The following is a 20,049-nucleotide window of genomic DNA, read 5'->3' on the forward strand; positions in this document are numbered from 1 at the left end:
GGTAGGCTGCGGCCAACGGGCGCCTCCAACACATAACCTTTGGGTTTGGAGTTCCCTTGCAAGGATTCTTGTTTTTTCGAAGTAAATCAATGTCAATACGAAAAAAAGATGAAGAAGAAACTTAAGTGCGTAATAGGTACATCTGCTTTAGATTTGATCCGGAAGGTTGTGTCGATTTAGCCGTTCTTTCTCTTACCTGTCAGGCAGCGCTCCCCTGCCTCTAATCGGACCCTTCCAAACGTCTCCTCAATCTACAGCTTGCCAGCCGTGTCCCTATAGGCAGATTTTTGCTTTTTCAAAGGGGAAAAAAAGAGCGTTCTCTTCCCTCCCCCTCTCCCTCTCTCTCCCTCCCCCTCTCTCCCACGCATTTTCTCTTTAGATGTCTCCACCGCTCCTCCTCGCTAGTCTCCCTCTCTCTCTCCCTCGCTCTCTGAGAGCGATGGTTTGGCCTGGAGTCAAAACAGGCTCTGCCATGGAAAGGCCATGTGGACCCAGTGCCCTTCATGGTCCATCCCAGCGCTCTGCAGAATATTTACAAGAAAAACACACACCCAGAGAGCGAGAGAGAGGGACCGGTCCGTATCTTACACCATTAAGCCACGCTCTTTATCTCTGCGTGCCAGTCGGAAGGTCCTCTGGAGAATGCAAAACCGCCAGATTGAATTTTGCATTTGAATTGATTTCTAAATTTGCCTCTCTCGCCGTTGTGTCTGTGTTTGGTTGCAGAGGTGTGAAGGACCAGCTCGCCTTTCTTTGTTTGCTGGCTAACTTCTCACTTTCCCCCGGCCCTGTGTGTGTGTGTGGGTGTTTGTGCGTGCATGTGTGTGTGTTGTGTGTCTGAACAGGCTTTTTGCTATCCTCCATTGTACATGCATATGCATGGGGTTTAGCGACAAACTGTTGTGATATGAATTTGTGTTGGTGTGTGTGTGTGTGTGTGTGTTTGTGTGTGTGTCAGTGAGTGCATGTGTGCTGGTGTAAAATTACGATCTATTTGGCTGGAGGGCTCTCTGTACTAAAATGGCCGCTGTCCAAATGGAGTGTCCCTTTGAGGCCATAGTTCTATAAAGGGAGCAGAGCCCCAGTGGAGGACGAGTGATGAAAGAGGGAGATGGGAGGCTATACGGAAGGACGGGAAGGAGCAGGCAGCAGACTTGGCTTGTTGTTGTGCAGCAAGCGTCACTTAGCGTGGGCTAACGAGTGGGCTCGTTTAGTAAGCTCTTCCCAGTAATTAGTGCACCGGAAAACACACAATCACAATCTCACAATTGGAAAAAAGGACATCTATGTTTCTTTAAAGAAAGTATGACAACAAGAATGTCTCTTAAAAAATACAGTTCACATGTATAGTCCTATTCACAATATGTAGAAATTTCTCTCTAGACTTTAATGGTTATATTTGAATAAAGTTCCTTTATGTTTGAATCTTATCATCGGCAGCTATAATAATGCCTAACTTATGACGCACTAATGATTTTGTGCGCACGGGAGGAAGGAACAGCAGCAGTTGCTCTGGCACCCTGACTGAATATGAACAAATACAACTTTGTGTGTATGTCTGTGTGTCTGTTAGTGTCAATTTGTGTATCTATACGTGTGTGTGTGTGTGTGTGTGTGTGTGTGTGTGTGTGTGTCTGTGTGTGGGTGTGTAGGTGTCTGTGTTCGTCTGCTTGTCTGTGTGTGTGTGTGTGTGTCTATACGTGTGTGTGTGTGTCTGTGTGTGTGTGTGTGTGTGTGTGTGTGTCTGTGTGTGTTTGTGTTTGTCTATGTGTATGTATGTGTGTCTGTGTGTGTGTTTGCGTCCGTGTGTGTGTGGCAGAGAGTCGGGGTGATTTATGCAGCCACATTGGCAGAGCTCTACATGGAATGGAGCCAGGTTGAGTTTTGTCTTATTCCGGGTCCAGAGATGTGTCTGCATCTAAACTCTCCAACATACGTACATGCCAAAAATGATGTATCTAGTAAAACAAACACACACACACACACGGCAACATATAAATAAACAAACATTGTATCATAAAAGATATCGATAGACAGCAACTTTTACATCAAGACTAAATCTGTGTAGACACAGAATTCCGCCACGCGTGCAGAAATAGTCCTTATTAGGCTGCTAAACCTTGGACTACAGTCCACCGGTTGGGCGGTAGGTGGTAGGAGGTGACAGACATGAGCACAGATGCATGTTTGCCAAACTGAACTCACCTAGCAGCTTGACTGTTTTATCTGTACTGCCAAGTTACCAAGGCCATAGAATCCCAGCACACACACTGGAACGTGGCCTCCTCTGTTTGTGCGTGTGTGTTTGTGTGTGGCTGCATGCGTGAACAAGTGTGTGTTTCTGTGTGTGTGTGTGTGTGTGTGTGTGTGTGTGTGTGTCTGTGTGTGTGTCTGTGTGTGTGTGTGTGTGTGTGTGAGTGTGTGTGTGTGTGTGTGTGTTTGTGTGTGTGTGTGTGTGTGTGAGAAGGACATAGAAAGTGGGGGTGTGTGTGGGTGTGCATGCTTGTGTGCGTTCCGCATCTGTGTGTGTGTGTGTGTGTGTGTGTGTGTGTGTGTGTGTGTGTGTGTGTGTGTGTGTGTGTGTGTGTTTATGTGTGTGTGTGTGTGTGTGTGTGTGTGAGTGTGTGTGTGTGTGTGTGTGTGTGGGTGTGCGTGTGTCTGTGTGTTGCTTGACTAATGTCTCTGGGATGTGCTCTGTGGTTGGCTGTGACTTTCTCTCTCAAACTACTGGGCAGAACCGCACAGCAGTGATATCCCACTGATTGATTACCCATCACCAACAAGCAATAAAACAAAGTGGAAAAACCCTTTGTGTGTGTGCATGCATTTTTGTGTGTGTGTGTGTGTGTGTGTGTGTGTGTGTGTGTGTGTGTTTGTGTGTAACTGTCACAACCTGTATTTGGTGATGTTGCATGCACATGTGTAGAACCAAGGAAGAAAAAGCGTGTGCAAAAGTGTGTGCATGTGTGTGTCTGCCTGTCTGTGTGCAGGCATTTGTTATAGTGTGTGTGTGTGTGTGTGTATGTGTGTGTGTGTGTGTGTGTGTGTGTGTGTGTGTGTGTGTGTTTGTGTTTGTGTGTGCTCACAATGCCCCGTACCAGGAAATCTAAGGGCTGATTTATTAAATGAATGGGACCAGATGTTGCAGAATAGCTGAGAATAATGCAAGTCATTTGCGAGCGGCAGAAGCGCTACAGTCTTTTAATCCGAGCAGAACAACTGAAAATCCAGTGGGCATTCTAGGAACAGGGACCCTCCTTAACCTTTGTGTTTGCTTCCATATCACTCACTCTGTGAGAGGTCAGTAGAAACATATGCATGTCTAATGCCTCTGTAGGCTCGCATGTTAAAGAGCAACCACTAAAAATGGTTGACAGCACCATCTGTGACAAACCGCAGGTTATTGCGATAGCATATTCAGATTGGCTCAAAATCAGAGGCAGTTGGATATCGCTATTTCCTTCGCTTCTGTACCTGTACGCTTGTAACACATCAGATCAATTAAACAATGGTGGCTCATTTACGTATTCATTCATTTATTCCTGTACGTAGGGTATTAAATGCATGTCTGTATGTATTTTATAACAATTGGCACCCATCTCACCGTGTATCTCTTCCCTCCCACTTCCAACATGACTCTCTCTCTCCTCTCTATCTCTCTCTCTCTCTCTCTCTCCTCTCTCTCTCTCTCCTCTCTCTCCTCTCTATCTCTCTCTTTCCATTCTCTCTCCTCTCTATCTCTCTCTCTCCTCTCTATCTCTCTCTCTCTATCTCTCTCTCCTCTCTTTCTCTCTCTCCTCTCGCTCTCCTCTCTCTCCTCTCTCTCCTCTCTCTCTCCTCTCTCTCTCCTCTCTATCTCTCTCTCTCTTCTCTCTCTCTCTTCTCTCTCTCTTCTCTCTCTCTCTCTCTATCTCTCTCCTCTCTCTCTCTTCTCTCTCTCTCTCTCTCTCTCTCTCCTCTCTCTCTCCTCTCTCTCTCTCTCTCTCTCTCTCTCTCTCTCTCCTCTCTCTCTCCTCTCTCTCTCTCTCTCCTCTCTCTCTCTCTCTGTCTCCCTCTTCCCCACCCTCCACTGTGCTGCTGTGCTCGCCACCAGGGAGCCCCCGGGCCTCAGCCTCCGCCCTCCACTTCCCCTCCTCCTCCATCATCCAGCAGTCCAGCCCCTATTTCTCCACCCATCCGACCATCCGATACCACCACCACCAGGACCCGCTCAAGGAGTTTGTGCAGTTCGTCTGCACCGACGGTGGTGGCCAGGCCAGCGCACAGGTGAGTCCTCTAAGGGGGCCGCCGCCGTAGGCTCTGAAGGGGGTGGGGAGCGGGGGGGATAGTAACCACTTGCTTCAAAGAAACTCCTTGCAACCGACGATTGCTGACTGGCTCATAAAGTCACAAGCAGTGAGTTCCCATGATTTCGTTCAAGTCCGTGGTTACTCTTCATCGTTGATCACTGATCACTTATAGTCATCGCTCGGTTCATAGTGGGATTTTTGCAGTGACACTTTGGTGAAGAAATACAATGAGGGATCATGTCATCATTGGATCATTGTTGAATCCTAATTGTTGAATTGTCAATGAGAAGGAGCTATGAACGTTTGCAACTTGAATCCTCATGCAAGCAGTGAAGCACACACGCCAAGTACATAATGCTGACCCCAAATCAATGAAACAAACCACACAGGGTCCAGGGGGATGATTGTAGATAACATGATGAGTAGTTTAACACACACTTAGCATTTCAATAACAATTCAGATCCTTAGTTGCTTTAGTTTGATCTGTTCTGTTAGCATTCTTTCTTCTTTTTAAATTCCCTAATGTCTGGAAAGGGCCTGCTTTCCATTGCACATGCTGTACGAATGCTCCCTGTTTATGTTTACTGAACTTCACACTACCAGTGTAAATAATCGATACTTTGTGAGCTGCAGTAAAATGCACAGGAAGCACACACACATTTACACACCAATACACTCCTGATCTCCAGCTTCTCCCTTTTCACATAACATTTTTTTTAACGTCACATTTCTATAACTTCTCCTGCAAAGTTTCATTTCTCCCTCTCCCCTGTGTGATATGAATGTCTCTCGTCTTCTGCATTTTATTTATACCACTGTTTATGTCGAGGTTGCCATCTCTGAGACCTGTGTGTGTGCGCGTGTGTGTGTGTGTGTGTGTGTGTGTGTGTGCGTGTGAGCGTATGCATTTGTTTATGCGACTGTATTTGTATGTGTGTGTGTGTGTGTGTCTTTGTGTGCGTATGTGCATGCGCTCCCGCGCGCGCGCGTGTGTGTGTGTGTGTGTGCTTGCGTACGCATTTGTGCCTGCGTCTGTATGTATGTATGTGTGTGTGTGTGTGTGTAAGTGTGCTTGTTTGTGTGTGGGTGTGTTCGTGCGTGTGTGGATGTGTGTGTGAGTGCACATCCTGGCGTACATCTGTCTGTGTCGTTGCTGGTTGCCTGAGAGCGTGTTACAGTGCTGCGGGGAATGCGAGCGGCGGGCTGCATGCGAGATAGCGTGCATGCAGCGTGGTATGCATCTGCGACCGCCCCCCGCCCCCTCCTCCTCCCCCCCCATGCGCTGTCTTCTCGGGGGGTGTGTTTCACCCTGTCTTGTATGTTGGTCCGTCCTCAGCCTAACGGCGGTGGCCAGGGCAAAATGGCCGGCTCCTTCCTGCTGCCCCCGCCGCCCCCCGTGGCGCGCCCCGTGCCCCTCCCCATGCCCGACTCTAAATCCATCAGCACGCCCCCTGACGGCGGACTCAGCTCACCCACGTCTTCGTGTAAGTCACCCCAGCCCCAAACCTCCCCCCCCAACCCCCCACCCCCTACCCACCCACCCACCCCCTCCCACAGATCACCACCTCCCTCCCTCCCCCCCTCCCCCCCCTGCCCACCTCCCGACTCCTCACCTCAAGTGCAGCGCCCCCTCCCCAGAGCTATGGAGCCACGCGGGAGCTAATCCTCTACACTGGATAGCTTAGGCTAGTTACCGTTGCAGCCTCGGTCGAGCCTGTCTCCCGTGCTGATTATCAAATGCCACCAAGTGCATGATGGGTACTACACAGCCCAGAAGGCATTTGCGATGGCTGAGTTATTCTAGTGTCTCCAGAATTGTGTCCCTAGCGTCCTATAGTGAACTCTGTTCCCCCCAGACAAAGACAGAGCGCTCTGCACTACTCCCAGAAACCTCAGCAGCCCAAAGAGACCTAGACTTAGACTCACATGGACACCACACTATGAGGTACCGTACCTTACTGGAGCGAACTCCGGACTGTACTAGAACAATCCACTCCTGTAGAGGCAGAATACCACGCCTCTGCCAGGGCCGAGATCCTCTTTCAGACTCTTCTCTAGTTCTCTCTCCTGTCCTCCCCTTTTCTTCCTTTTCTCTCATTCTTTGTCTGCATTCCTCCTCAAGCACTGCCCCTCCATCTTTTCTCCTTCCTCCGGTATACTTTTTTTCTCTCTCTTTCTCTCTCTCTCTCTCTCTCTCTCTCTCTCTCTCGCATTCTCTCTGGTGTTGGGTTTCCTACCGCAGCCTCCACAGGAGGCAGTATAGTCTCTCTCCCTCTCTCGCTCTCTCGGGCTGTCTATTTCCCCCTCTCCCATTATTGCTGCCTGCCTCTCTCTCTGTCTCTGTGCCTCTCTCTGTCTGTGTTTTAGTTGATGAGGTGGGGGAGGGCGGGGGGTCTGGCTAGCCGCTGTAAGGGCTAGGCGCGGAGGCTAGTCATTGAAGTGTAGACATTGCATGTCCTGCAACACTATCTGCCCCTCTTCTCTCATCTTCCTTCCTCAATTCTGCTTTCGTATTTTTTTCCCCTCTTTTCATTTGATATAACTTCATACCCCGCCCCCCGCACTCTTTTTTTTCCTTTTCTCTTGTATTCCTCTTTTTAACTAGGGCAGTTGGCGTGGACTCCAAAAAAAGACTAAATAAATAAATAAATAAAAATCATGTCCCACTTTACTCGCCCAAATCCTCTCAGCACTCTCACACGCACATCCCATAATAATTACACATCCAGAACAAACAGAACAACAAACACGGAAACCACAAGTACTACTGCAACATTATCATCATCATCAACAACAACAACAACAACAACAGCGGTAACCTAGTCTCTCCAGTCAGACAACAATAGATCTTCATCAAGGCTGTCTAATTAGCGGTAGTGCCAGGGAGCGGGAGAGAGAGAGAGAGAGAGAGAGAGAGAGAGAGAGAGAGAGAGAGAGAGAGAGAGAGAGGAGGGTCCCCCGGGAGCGCCATGGCTTGTGGGTGTTGGCACCCACGGGTGCTGCCCCAAACCCCCGAACCCACCCCACCCCTTCCCGCCCCCCAACCCCACTCCACCCCCACACAACGGACCAAGTCGGGCGAGATGGGAGAGGCACAAACCCAGAGACGGGGGGCACAGGATGGAGCCGCCAAGGGGAGGGGAGGGGGGGCTTCAACTCATCCTCCACCTCATCATCCTCTTCCTCCTCACCGCTTTTATTTTTGGTCTTTCTCCCCTTATTACTTGTCATGTCCTCACACCCCCCCCCCAGTTTCAGTTGCCATGAGCCGTAATGATATTGCTATGAGCACCTCCTCTCTCCTCCTCATCGCTTCCTCCTGCTCCGTGGATTCACTCTGCTTCACTTCTTTCTCCCACTTCTCTTTTCATTCTTATTTTATTTTTTTTTAAAAAATGCATTTCCTCTGAAAGAATTTCAACATACAGCGTTACTCTGAACGGCACTCCAGAGATGTCAAGTACACACACACACTCCGGCTCAGCCACACTCAGTCCAGTTAAACTCCCCCCCCCCCGCCCTGGTTCTGTTCGGTTCTATTGGAGTCCAGTAGGAGCCACTGCCCTACTATCTCATCCTCTGCTACAGAGTCTTGGAGAGTAGCTGCCTCCTTATAGGAACCCTGCCCTTCAAGAGGGCCTCCATTCCCCTCTACATGGGGAGACCCCCCACCAAATACACACAAAAACACACACACACATGGACACACAGCTATACAGAATGTCCCTTCTCGGGGCTGCTGGGAGTGTTTGGGATGTGACCGCAGACGTTGACCTGCTAGCAGAGTCGCTTCTCTTACTAGCTTCCCACCAATAGAGGCACTTCAATGACTCACTTCCCCCCTCCCCCGCCCTCTCCTCCACCTCCCCAACCTGAACACAACATACCTACTATCATCTATATGAGGATATTATTCTCACTACTTGCCCTGATTGTCTCTCATTATACATGTAATAATATATTGTAGTCATAGGCTATTCTGTGTTTATTTAATCACGTACATAGGAAATGTGTATTGACAACCATCATCATGGGATGCCAAAGTTCAGAATCTTACTGTCTTCTTTGTCCACCTTTCTGTGTGTTTGTACCTGTGTGTCTGTTTATCTGTATGTGTCTGTGTTTTTTTGTGTGTACGTTTCTCTCTCTCTCTCTCTCTCTCTCTCTCTCTCTGTCTCTCTCTCTCCCCCCTCTTCTCTCTCTCTCTCTCTCTCTCTCTCTCTCTCTCTCTCTCTCTCTCGCTCTCTCTCGACCACAGCATACTCAACGCCAGGCTCCACAGCTCCCAACCGGTTTGTCGGCATCGGAGCACGGGACAACTTTCTGAATATCCCCCAGCAGAGTCAGGTAGGCTGACCTCCTCTCCCCTCTCGCCCCGGCTAACCCTCATCTGTGTACAGAGTGTAGAGATACCAGGAAGAAGCTGCCGGAACCCCCCACCCCCGTCATTCAGTAGGGTGAGGGGTTGCTCTGTTAGAAGCTCATTGGTTTAGGTTTGACCAGGGAGAGGGAAATACAGAATTAAATGAAGGCGAGTGTATGTCCCGGGGGGGGGTCCCCAATAGTGACCGCAGGGCCGTGCACTCACTCCCAGAGAGAGCTTATTGTGGCGCAATGCTTCGAGAGCTCTGTATTTTTAAAAAGAGTGTGTTTCATTAAGCAAAAGAAAAAGGAAAACGACCAACATCGGAGGCCAGAAAGCGAGAAACGACACGGTGTGACTCAGCGAGGGCCGTTGTTGTTATTTGGGGGTTGCCCATCTGTGTGGACACCGGGCCCTGGCCGTGAACCCCCGTCTCCTCTCGGCTCTGGCTGCTTTACGAGCGCCGCACCGCAGAGCCCGGTTCCCACCGCGCGGCCAGGCGCTGCCAGCGTCGGGGCGGCTGCAGCTGTATTGATTTATCTCCAGCGCTCCCCCCACACACTGCATATTAGAGCCGCGTGTGAGGCCGGCAGCGCTCCACTACTTGCGGTGGGGCGCCTCGGCCGGGCCCCTGCCGCTGAGCTGCAGCGTCTTGGGCCCCCTCCATCACCAACACAACTTTTCTCATTAGGGGCTAACCGCACCTGCCAGCTGCAGCCAAGTCCGACTCCTCTGTCCTCCTCCTCCTCCTCCTCCTCCTCGCCACACACATGGAAGCAATCTGCATTCCTCCTTCCCGGGCCGCTTCTACATCCATCAGCAGCTACACACACACATGCAGGCACACACACACACAATCAACCTCCCTTTCTCATACTTTCTCTTTCCTATTCTCTCGCTCTCTCTCTCTCTCTCTCTCTCTCTCTTTCTCTCTCTCTCTCTCTCTCTCTCTCTCTCTCTCTCTCCCTCTCTCTCTATATATCTCTCTCTCTATATATATCTCTCTCTCTCTCTCTCTCTCTCTCTCTCTCGCTCTCTATTGCTCTCTCTCTCTCTTCCTCTGTCTGTCCTTGCTGCTCTCTCAGATCCCTCTCCCCCCCACCTGCACACTGCTCTCCCACAGGCGTATGGCCTGGCACTATGGGAACACTCACACAGCATCCACATGAGCCAACACACATGGACCCAACACACACACACACACACACACACACACACACACACACACACACACACACACATACACATTTTAACTCTTTGCCAACACTAATGCCCCTGACCTACCCCCCACTCTCTCTCACACATACACACATGAAGACACACACATGCACAAACACACACATTTACGCACACACATGCACGCACACACACATTTTAAAATGAAACAGCTTTCCTATAACAGCTGAACCTTGTTTGCAACACCTCTAATCTCCCTGTGTGGATTATCATTTTAAACACCGTCGTACTGCGACGTCAACAACATGACCATGTATGGGCAGAACCTGGGCGTAGCTATCGGCGCTAGCGGTTAGCTGAGCCGATAGGGTCAATCACAAGCCCAGGCTGCGCGCAGGACAACGCTGACTTCCTGCCTCTCCTGCTGCTAGCTGGCATATGGGCAGGTTCAGACAGTAGGCATGCCAGCCTGCCTGCTAGTCCCCTAGCCAAGACTGAGAGGGAAAGAGAGAGAAAGGCCGCTGGGAGTGAGGGCGAAAGAAGCTGTAAAGAGCTGGTCTGAGGAGCCCTCTTGCGTTGCGACAGGAGCGATGCAGCCAGAGAGAGAGGGGGGGAGCAACAGTTAACAAAAAGGAAAAAAAAAGAGAGTGCGAGAAAGGGAGGAAAGAGTGAGAGGCAGGGGGAGTTAGTTTAAGCCTGCTGCCCTCAACAGTCACGTCCCGGCTGTCTGGTTGCCCCAAGCAACCAGACATGATGTCATAGGCAGTTGAACTTGGACTTGAAGGGGGGTAATGTAGAGGGGTGGGGTCACTCTCCGCAGCCAAGTATTACATTGGCTGAGGTGGGACAGAGAGAGAGAGAAAGGGAAAGACAAGACTGAGGTTGGTAGTAAGTGAGAGGAAGCCTTTAGGAGGCGAGTGATACACACCAAGGAATAATAAGCATTGTGTTATGTATAGGGGGGAGGGTTATCTGGTGAAGACGCGGCTGTGGGCTGAACCTCCCCCCGGTGCCCGGGGGCTCTGTGGAATGTCAGTGTGAGCCAAGACAGGCCGTCCCGCGCCAAGACCCTTCCTCCGTCTCTTATCAAACTGTGGAAACTAGATCCTGGGGGGGGGGGGGGGGGGCCCTCAGCTCACATTATCCGGATCAACTTACGTGTAAACTGGTAGCGCATGGCCAGGCAGTAACAGGCCCGGGTCCACTTACTGAAGAGAGAGAGAGAGAGAGAGAGAGAGAGAGAGAGAGAAATAGAGGGGGGGGGGGGGGGGAAGAGGAAGCAATGGACAGCAAAAAGGTGAATGGGTAGCCCTAAGATATCCTTTGTATGTTTAGAAAAAAATGTCATCATAATAATAGGTGTAATCTGAGGCTGTAACTTTTCCTGGTGCTGCCTAGGGACCTCGGTTGAGCTTGGCCCCGTTTGAGATCTAGACAGAAAGAATCATAGATGGCCCCCTAATGTTAGTCTAATGAACTACAGAGAAACAGTGAAGACTGCTCTATTTTATGGCTCAACTTGCAAAATGCATGTGCAAATGCTCAAGTGAATTGTTTGGGCAGTGTCTTGGCATGAATCTGTTCATATGTATCAGCATAATGTAGTCGAAATGAATGCATGGAACATTTTAAAACAGCACTTTAATGCATGGAATAAATAAGTCTCTTAAATATAATAACTGTTGACTAATAATATAACCTGTTGGACAGTTTATGATGACTGTGTTAATAGTGTCGATGAGGATTTCTAAGAACTCTCTCTAATTCTCTCTTTTTGTTCTCTTTCTCTTCCCTTACAGTCCTGGTTCCTCTGACATGGACTCTCAGAATAAACAACAGCTCAACAAATTCTTATAATAATTGGAATCTGGAAAATCGCATCTTTACATCCATGCTGAAAACGAGGATAAACGGACTGCTGACACAAAAAAATGCTCTTTCTCTCTCACCGACACTACTCAAACTTCAACCATCCACGCTGGGAGTCCACCCATTCCCGAGCTAAGGGGACATCCAACTCAACACACTATCTGACACCAATGTGTCATTTCCACTTTTCTCTGCAGGAGGCTTATGTGAGATTGAGTGGCCAGGATGAGGAAGAGAAGGAGGCGTCTTTCACACACCGTAAACGAAACATCGCAAAGAAAGCGAAAAACACAACACATCATAACACAGCAACCCAACAAATGACCAATTATTCAAATAATTGTTTTTTTATTTTTATTTTTTTTACTATGCTTTTGTTTTCTTGACAATGAAACTCCGTGCATTGGCTAGGAGATCCAAGTACACACACACTCAACTAAATCAAGATAGATAGATAATGGTGCAGTTGGACATTGTAGTTTAAAGGGTTTGAGTTCCAAATTGCCACAACCACCCTGATGCATTTGTCCAAGCAACTGTCTCATCCCGAGGTGTATGACACCTTCCCCTCTCACCGTTACACCTGCACACCTGCAGCACCACGCTGGTCAGGGGCTCCACCACCACACCATGCCTGTCTGTCACCACACTCAGCCGCTTGATTCGCTCCCATCTGTGCCCCGCCCACCCAAGCCCAACCTGCACATTTCTTCTGATTGGCCAATAACAGTGACACCATCCAATGGTGTGACACATGCACTAAGTGGCTGGTCTTTTGTTTACCCGTCGAAAAAAGTGATCACAGCGTATTGCTGGCAGAGTGGACAGCCACACGCCAAAACGTGAACACACACATTAGTCATAACACTAACATCATCATGTGCTTGTTCCTCCCCTCACCTATGCACTATTGATTCGAATAAGGGATGAATTGCATTGCACATGGATACTAAGACACAGGCGACAGCAGTGGTCCGCAGGGGTGCAGCTTGCTGTATCTGACACCCTAAAACAAATGAAACATAGAACTACAAAAAAGGTTTATGGGCAGACACAGGTGTTCACACAAATACACACACACAAACACACAGACACACACACACACACACACACACACTACAATAACCACACACAACAAACAAAATGTTACCTTCAGAGTCGTCGGTCACACAATCACAATCACTCATAATATCTTGTTATTTTCCTAGGCATGGATTTAGATCCACAGTGACGCTCACACACAGCGTGAGCGTCTGCGTTTTCTTTTGTTTGGAGGTGTTTTCTTGCATTTCTTTTTGTTTGCCTTGATTGGTTTTTGGTTTTGTCTCACTTGGATTCACTTATGTTTTAAACCTTCTCTTGCATGTCATAACATTTTCTTTTTTGGGCTTTATTTTGCAGTACCACAATTATTTGTTGCTTGGATTTCATCCAGCACAACAGCAAACAGCAGTCTCTGAAATCTCACCAACGACAACACAGTAGCTACACTTAACTCCGTATGTCCCTTGCATTGCTTTACTCATTGTCACCCATTGTCGACTTTCTGTAAAAGGCATCAAACACACACACACACACACGCACACACACAGACAGACACACGAGCACACTTATATAATGCACTAACCTGGCTGACACATTGATTCAATGATAAAGGGAAGCCTTTATTGCCTATTTGGTAATCTCCAAATTGCCTTTGTTAATGGATTTTCATTCGCCTGAGATTTGCCATTTTCAACTTGAGTTGTGTTTTTAATTTTGTTTCCTATGTTAATTTTACAACATACACATTGCCAGAATCTTCTTCTTTTTTTTTTTGCCATGATAAAATATCAAACCAAAATAATAACAACAACATCGCAAAATAACTGGACTGCTTTGGCTTCAGGAAAAATTCAGAAACAAATCTATCCAGACCAGACCTACTGAAGTGCCTCCTCCTACTTTCAGGCAATTAATAATAAACTCCAGACAGCAGATTTGATTCCTATTCATCAAATATGGCTAAAGCAATGGTAGGTTTGTTGCATATTGTAGCATTAATTGGCAGAGGACAGATCTGTATGGAGAAATTTCAGTTAGAGTACTGCAAAACAATATAAAATGTATTTTTTCAATCCATAAACTTAAGAGTGATCTTCTGTATTGTACTTTTCAAGTTGTACAAAATGAGGTCGTTGGCAGTCTAGTTATTTTCCGAACCCCGGGCCCCCTTCTTCACCAGCGGCGTCACAACTCAACCCCAGTAACAGCACTGTACTGGCACCAGTAAGATTCAAAGAGAACACACCCACACACCCACGCGACACCTGCAGCATCCTAATAGCGAAAGGAACATGTCAAAGATCGACAGTAAATTTGAAGAAAAAAAGTGTTGTTTTTTTTGATGGAAAGTATTATTATTGAAAATGATGTGTCGATTGAGCCACGTGCAATGCATTGGGTAGATCATTGTGTTTGTCTGTTAGAGATTTTTAAGAAAGCTTAGAAAAAAAAGTGGAAAAAAAATTATATTTGTTTCAAGTCCGTAAGCTCCTGGACTCTAAACTTGGGCCATGAAAAATCCTAGTCTTTGTAAGGTTTTTTTTTTGGTTTTTATTTCCTTTGTCTCTTTTTTAATGTTTAATGTGTAATCATTTGTTTATAAAAATGTGGGAGGTCTGAAGGAAAGATTTCTACCCGACATCAAAAAGAATCATATATCACAAGATTAAACTGGTGCTTTTACACTATAAAGTACAGTAAAATCTATTATAAATGAATGGTAAGGAACAAAATACAAACATAGCATTTAGGATACAGTTATATTCCTCTCTCCACCTGTATTCCTCTTTTATTTGTATTGACTCGGGGGGAGGGGGTACTTTACCTTAAGGTTGTGACACAAAAGGCCTTTTGGTGCAACCTTCCAAGAACAGAAGAACGACAACAAAATAACTACAATTATCGATTCTGAAAAGCCCCTGTCAAAAACAGCCCCGATATAAACCAGCCATTTTCTTTCAAAGAAACCCCACAAAAGTCCCCAGCGTCTCAGTTAACTTCTATTCATTTGATTTCACGTGACAAGGTCTTCCCGATTCTTTGGGAGATGCTGCATTACCCAGTCTTCAGTTTCTTTCGTTATGGAAGTCTTAATTGGTTTCTGAGACAAGTGAGAGGACATATAGCATAGCAGCTTCCGGCGTTTGGAAGACCCACCAGCATTAGTTCACTCTTAACATGTTTTACTGAATGGGAGAAGAACAAAAAAAAAAAAAGCAGTTATACCAGGACCCGGTCTGAACCATTTAGTGTAAAAGAACCAGCGAGTTGAGCCTGCCCCCCCCCCCCCCCCCCCCCCCCCCCCCCTCTCCTGACCCCCCCTCTGTAAATGACTCTTGAGTAGTGCTTGTGCTGTAGTGTATAGTTTCCCAGCAGTTAAAGGTTGTCCCTTGAAAGTGCCTTTTGTTCACAGACTCCATTTTGTAATCCAGATCACCCTTGGAGATGGCTGGAGGTCTGCAGGTTGGCCCCTGAGTGCATTCAGGGGGGCTCCATGAGGCCCCCTGTGAGTGGACTCTGGGGCCACTTTTTTCTCCTCGACCTTCGAAAAGATGAAAAAAAAATAACCCTCCATTGTACCTCCCCTTCTTCTTCCTTTTCAAAGCCGTATATATATAGTACAAAAGGAATCTGGTGTGAATTAGTTCTTTACTTTTTATTGATAAATGATAAGAAAAAAAATGAAAAGGCAAAAAAATGTGTTCTCGTTCCGCTCTTCGCTTTATTTTATTTTTTTCCTACCCTGTCTCCTCTGTTTCTCTCTTAGACACTGGAGTAGTCTGTAAATGTGTGTCTGTTGCTCTGTCTCTCTCTCTCCCTCTCTCTTTCTCTCTTGCACTCTCTCTCTCTCTCTCTCTCTCTCTCTCTCTCTCTCTCCCTCTCCCTCTCTCTCTCTCTCTAGCTCACTAGCTCTCTCTCTCTCTCTAGCTCTCTCTATCCCTCTCCCACCCTCTCCATTATCGGAAGGGTTTGAAAAAAAAAATAATTGCAGAAAAAAAAAGTACTTTTGTCTGAGCAGAATGCAGTTAGCTCACATGTTATTCTTGTCTGTACGCTTCTCATTGTATTACCATACCCATCTCTAGCTTCTCCATTCAACCGCTAATGTAAGTGAACAAATTATGCTGATGGGCTCTTGGGTGGGGGTGTGTGGGGTGGTCCCCAAACAGGCGAGACGGGGTCACCAAGCAGGGGCTCGCGGGGATGGAATAATGGGGGGCTGTGATTAGTCGGAACGGGGCTGCTCTGACACGATGAGTGTTTAGGCTTTTGTTAAATTCTTTTTGATCTATTTATATTAGGGGTTTTATTTTGTTTTTGTTTTTTTGTTTTACCACCCCCTAGTCATTTCAATTGGGATTTCCTGTAATGTTTCTATCAGGGTATGCTGTTTATTGCTTTCTCTGAGAAAGCCTTGAACTGTAAAGCTACAAGCACCTTACTACCGGACCCCCGTGAGGCTGAGGGAATCAGCCGGCACCTCCAGTATAGTAATACATCTGATCCTATTGTTGTGTTGTCGTTTTAGCGATGGATTTTATATGATAAAACCATCAGCAGTATTAACCATTCATCAACTCTGCAATACAAACCAATTACAAAGACAAGTAAATAAAGATGGCCTGACTCCTGGGGACGGCTCTCCGACCCTCAGAGCATCCAGAGAAGCGTCCTTTCAGCCTCACGCCGGGCCTCTGGCTCTCTCTTCTGTTATTGCTATTTTATTGTTTTGTTTTTAAGTATAAGTTTGGTTAGGGGTATAATTAGATGCAGCACCCTTGCCCTTTGACCTCCCCGTTGCTCTCTAGTGCCCCTGTCTTTGCCCACCATGCAAAGCCCAACCCCCCGGCCCCTCTCACCCTGTCTCTTCTGGGACCACACCCCCCCTCCCAGGGGCCCTAAGTGAAATGCATGTGTTATATTACAGTTTCTTTCCCATAAGAAGAAAAACAGTTTGACAAGAACAGAGCCTGATTTAATTAAAGGATGTTCTTAACTGTACACCTGTGCTGTGTGCCATTTCTGTTTTATTTTCTATTTTTGTTGACATGCACACAACCAAACCAAAACTAGTTTGTAGTCAAAGTCAAGTTTATCTGCATATCTACCACATGGACATTGTCTCCCAGGGCCCACACTCAACACACAAGGGACCAACATGTGACGTGATTACTTTCTGATCTACATACACATACATTCATGTCAATATGAAATGATGTTGTTTGCGTGGAAAAATTATGATAATATAACATTAATTTGAAACCAACCAATTTGAAAAACGTAATTAAACAAAATAACAATGACGTTAATTTATTAGGGCCACAAATTGATTCAGGACAGCAGATAAACCTTTTATTGTGACAACTAATGACATCTTCAGAATTTCAGGATAACATATTCAATAGAATAATATATATAAATACATATACAATGAAAAACAATAGAGAACTAGCCCCTCACGGAGCGGAAGGTGGTCACTGTATGAAATGAAGGGCAGCATGGTGTGAGGCTGGTACCAAACTGATGGGCCTAGCCTGAATGATAATAATAAACATTGGTAGTAGAAATAGTAGTGATCAAATTAAATATTATACCTTTTTTCAAGGCATTACCCAGTCGGGAAAACATTGGTAGAAGCGGATGATGAAAATTGCATGATGAAAAAGGAGAAAAATTAACATTTTACCGACCACTAACAATACAATGTGGTTTTATGATAATCATTACCTAGGCGGGCCCAGAGCCTGTCTCAAAGGCTTTACTTGTTGAGCCTTTATTTGTCCAAGATGAAAAGATTGGACATTAAAAATCTATTTTCAATGGTGACCTGGTCACGAGGGAAGCTCAGCAAGGGGGTAAAAGTAAAATTCGCCAAAAAATACAAATAGGCCGTGAGTAATGTCTAGGCCTCGCGAGACAAGGGATGAGTCACGTCTCCGCATCGCGAGACAAGTCAGAAGCTAAACTGATGATGACGAAGTTTCCGGCGTCACTTTTAGTAAACACAAGCAGCCTGGACTCGAGAAGCAGAAAAATGTCCCTTAAAGACCCCTAAAAGTTTAACCTACGGTCAACAATTGCACCATTTATTTTGAGGCACCCTTTTAAAGTAGACACGGCTCGGTTAATAACGTTGGTTTGCGAAATGATATCAAGTTGAATGCAGCGACCTGCACCTAGTTGATAACTTGTCAGCTGGTGGAGTTATTCTCCAGGCTGTTGCACTTGGACTTCCGCAGTCTGGGGCTGTTTTGTGTTATTAGGGCTGTTGGAGACTTTACTGTAATAGTTAAATGGGGAATTGCCTGTATTTCCAAAGTGCCGACGACACGTCCCCCTTAAACGACTCCGAGGGGTCCAGCCTGCCAGGGGAGCCCCCGCCACCCTACGGGGAGGTTGGTTCTGATGATACATCCACGTTCCACGGCATCCACTACACGGGTATCGATAGTTTATGGTTTGTGTATCTGAAGTTAAATTTCCTGACACATGATTGAGGTTCTATTTTTAACTGGTCAATTTTTTGTGACAGCAATATCAAGCCTCTACTTAATAGAAGTGCTAGGATGATCGTGTTTTCAGATCTTATTGTCGTCTCTACTGTCAATCAAAAACAATGTGGTTCACAACTATATGAACTGGGATTGTTTGGTAGTTCTTTGTGTGATTATTATTTAAATTCATATCAATAATTTCGTTCCTTAGAGTTTGCCCAATTTATGTTAACATAAAAAACACATTTAACAAAAATGTACGTTGATGTCTGGCCACACTCCCCAAGGAGCATGGTGAGCCAGATCAGGTATACCACATCTCCCCTGGGCAAGGCAGGCCAGCCAGCCAGCTGAGTGAAGACCAACAGGTATGCATCGCCCAACGCATCGGCCTCATTCAGCACCTGCCCACTGGCTTCTTCCAGCCAGCAGAGGCCTCGGACAGGAAAGTAAAAGAGTGAGTTCATTCAAATCCATTCAATCTTTATGGACGTACAGGTGGAAGGAAGGTGCTAGACCAATGCTTTTCCTAGACACAGCAGAAAATTGTTCATTGTTTGTTTCAGAAAGAGTTGAAAACAACATTGCTCATGTACACAATAAGAATAGACTTCTGAAACAAATGTAGCCATTTACAAGTCTAGATTTCCTAGACCAGGAATAAGTGCAGAATACGTAGTAGGTATACACAGTACAGCATTATCTATTCAGTTATATTTAGTGTGGGGAAAGGGCTAAGCTTAACTGAGCCGAACAGCGACAACTAAAATTGCCATTGGTTATCTTTCTCTGTACTAACTTTACTCCCATCTACTGCAAATGGCATCAACTGTTTAATTTTAATGAGTTAATGTGAGTTTTATTATATTGTAGCTTAGTCAAATATTTCCTAATTTCTCTTTCTATTCGCATTCCCAGAATGAGCTAAAGACGAATCAAAAAAAGAAGCTTACCAATCGCTAAAGCAAAGCATTACTATAGTGTGCGTTTGAATGCTCTTCTCCGTCTCCCCTCCAGGTGTGTGATCTGCATGGTGGAGTTTGAGTGTGGAGATGCCATTCGCTTCCTGCCCTGCCTCCACACCTACCACTTGGACTGCATCGACCGCTGGCTCGTGCGCTCCTTCACCTGCCCCTCCTGTATGGAGCCTGTAGAGGCCGCCCTGCTGGCCACATATCAGACCAACTGAGGAGCCCCTCCCCCCCGCACCCTGCGTGGCTGCCCCAGCTGTGATATCAAACGCACCTTATGACCCGTGGAGACACCCCATGTCCAGGCAGAAGAACATGGAAACCCCAGAGATTGAGATTGCCTTTTCCTTCTTTTTTTTTTGCCAAATATCTGCCAAACATTGATCAGTTGAAGGAGAGAGCGAAGCTGCACCTTACTGCGGGAGTACTACTGACTATTGATTACAGCGGCTCCCTACTGATACCAAACAGTTCAGTCCAACAAGGTTAAACAAGTGTATGTTAAAGGAAGAACTGCCACTGCCTTATTTTTTTAATTGTATCTTTCATTGACGTCTGCTGCCTGTAAAATGTACAAGGTTGTGTCAAGATGGACGGTTCATAATAGTTGTCAGAGATTATAAAGCAAACTGTAGTGTGTGTGGGTATGTGTCTGTGTGTGTGTGCGTGTTGTAGTAGTAGTACTTTTGTACAGACATTTCACTTTCACAACTGCAAGCACAAGTACAAATTGTACTAGTACTTGCACAGTTGTTTTGAGGCTGAGGAAGTCAGTATGCTGGTGTGTTTTAAAGTGTTTTAACCATCTTAATAAAGTGAAAGTAGTCTCTGTATGTCTCTA

The 20,049-nt window shown here is 46.4% G+C and overlaps 2 protein-coding genes across 17 annotated transcripts in view; both read left to right on the forward strand.

The window, feature by feature from the left end:
• The window catches only part of LOC307091791 (nuclear factor 1 X-type-like), a gene marked incomplete at its 3' end in the record, with an annotated part of 110,094 nt that extends 93,350 nt beyond the window's left edge, over nt 1-16,744 (forward strand). For 9 of the 14 annotated variants that reach the window (XM_079758592.1, XM_079758605.1, XM_079758603.1 and 6 more), the window contains 4 exons: nt 4,094-4,266; nt 5,627-5,774; nt 8,549-8,637; nt 11,629-16,744. In XM_079758592.1, the coding sequence (XP_079614718.1) occupies nt 4,094-4,266; nt 5,627-5,774; nt 8,549-8,637; nt 11,629-11,643 (425 nt within the window). The remainder of the gene's footprint in view (nt 1-4,093; nt 4,267-5,626; nt 5,775-8,548; nt 8,638-11,628) is intronic. The other 5 variants (XM_079758606.1, XM_079758597.1, XM_079758596.1 and 2 more) reach the window with 1 other exon arrangement.
• A 1,018-nt stretch (nt 16,745-17,762) lies between these two features.
• Nucleotides 17,763-20,005, forward strand: LOC307071593 (RING finger protein 11-like). 3 transcript variants are annotated; one of them, XM_079730627.1, is made up of 3 exons: nt 17,763-18,184; nt 18,525-18,694; nt 19,255-20,005. In XM_079730627.1, exons 1-3 carry the CDS (start codon nt 18,149-18,151, stop codon nt 19,424-19,426), a joined length of 378 nt encoding a protein of 125 aa, XP_079586753.1. In that variant the 5' UTR covers nt 17,763-18,148; the 3' UTR covers nt 19,427-20,005. The 3 variants fall into 3 exon arrangements, with proteins under 3 accessions (XP_079586753.1, XP_079586751.1, XP_079586752.1); XM_079730625.1 differs by having other exon boundaries at nt 17,763-18,138; XM_079730626.1 differs by having other exon boundaries at nt 17,763-18,138; nt 18,528-18,694.
• Nucleotides 20,006-20,049: the final 44 nt, after the last annotated feature.

This window comes from Pollachius pollachius (genome assembly GCF_949987615.1).
Source record: "Pollachius pollachius genome assembly, chromosome: 2".
Classification (NCBI taxonomy): Eukaryota; Metazoa; Chordata; class Actinopteri; order Gadiformes; family Gadidae; genus Pollachius; species Pollachius pollachius.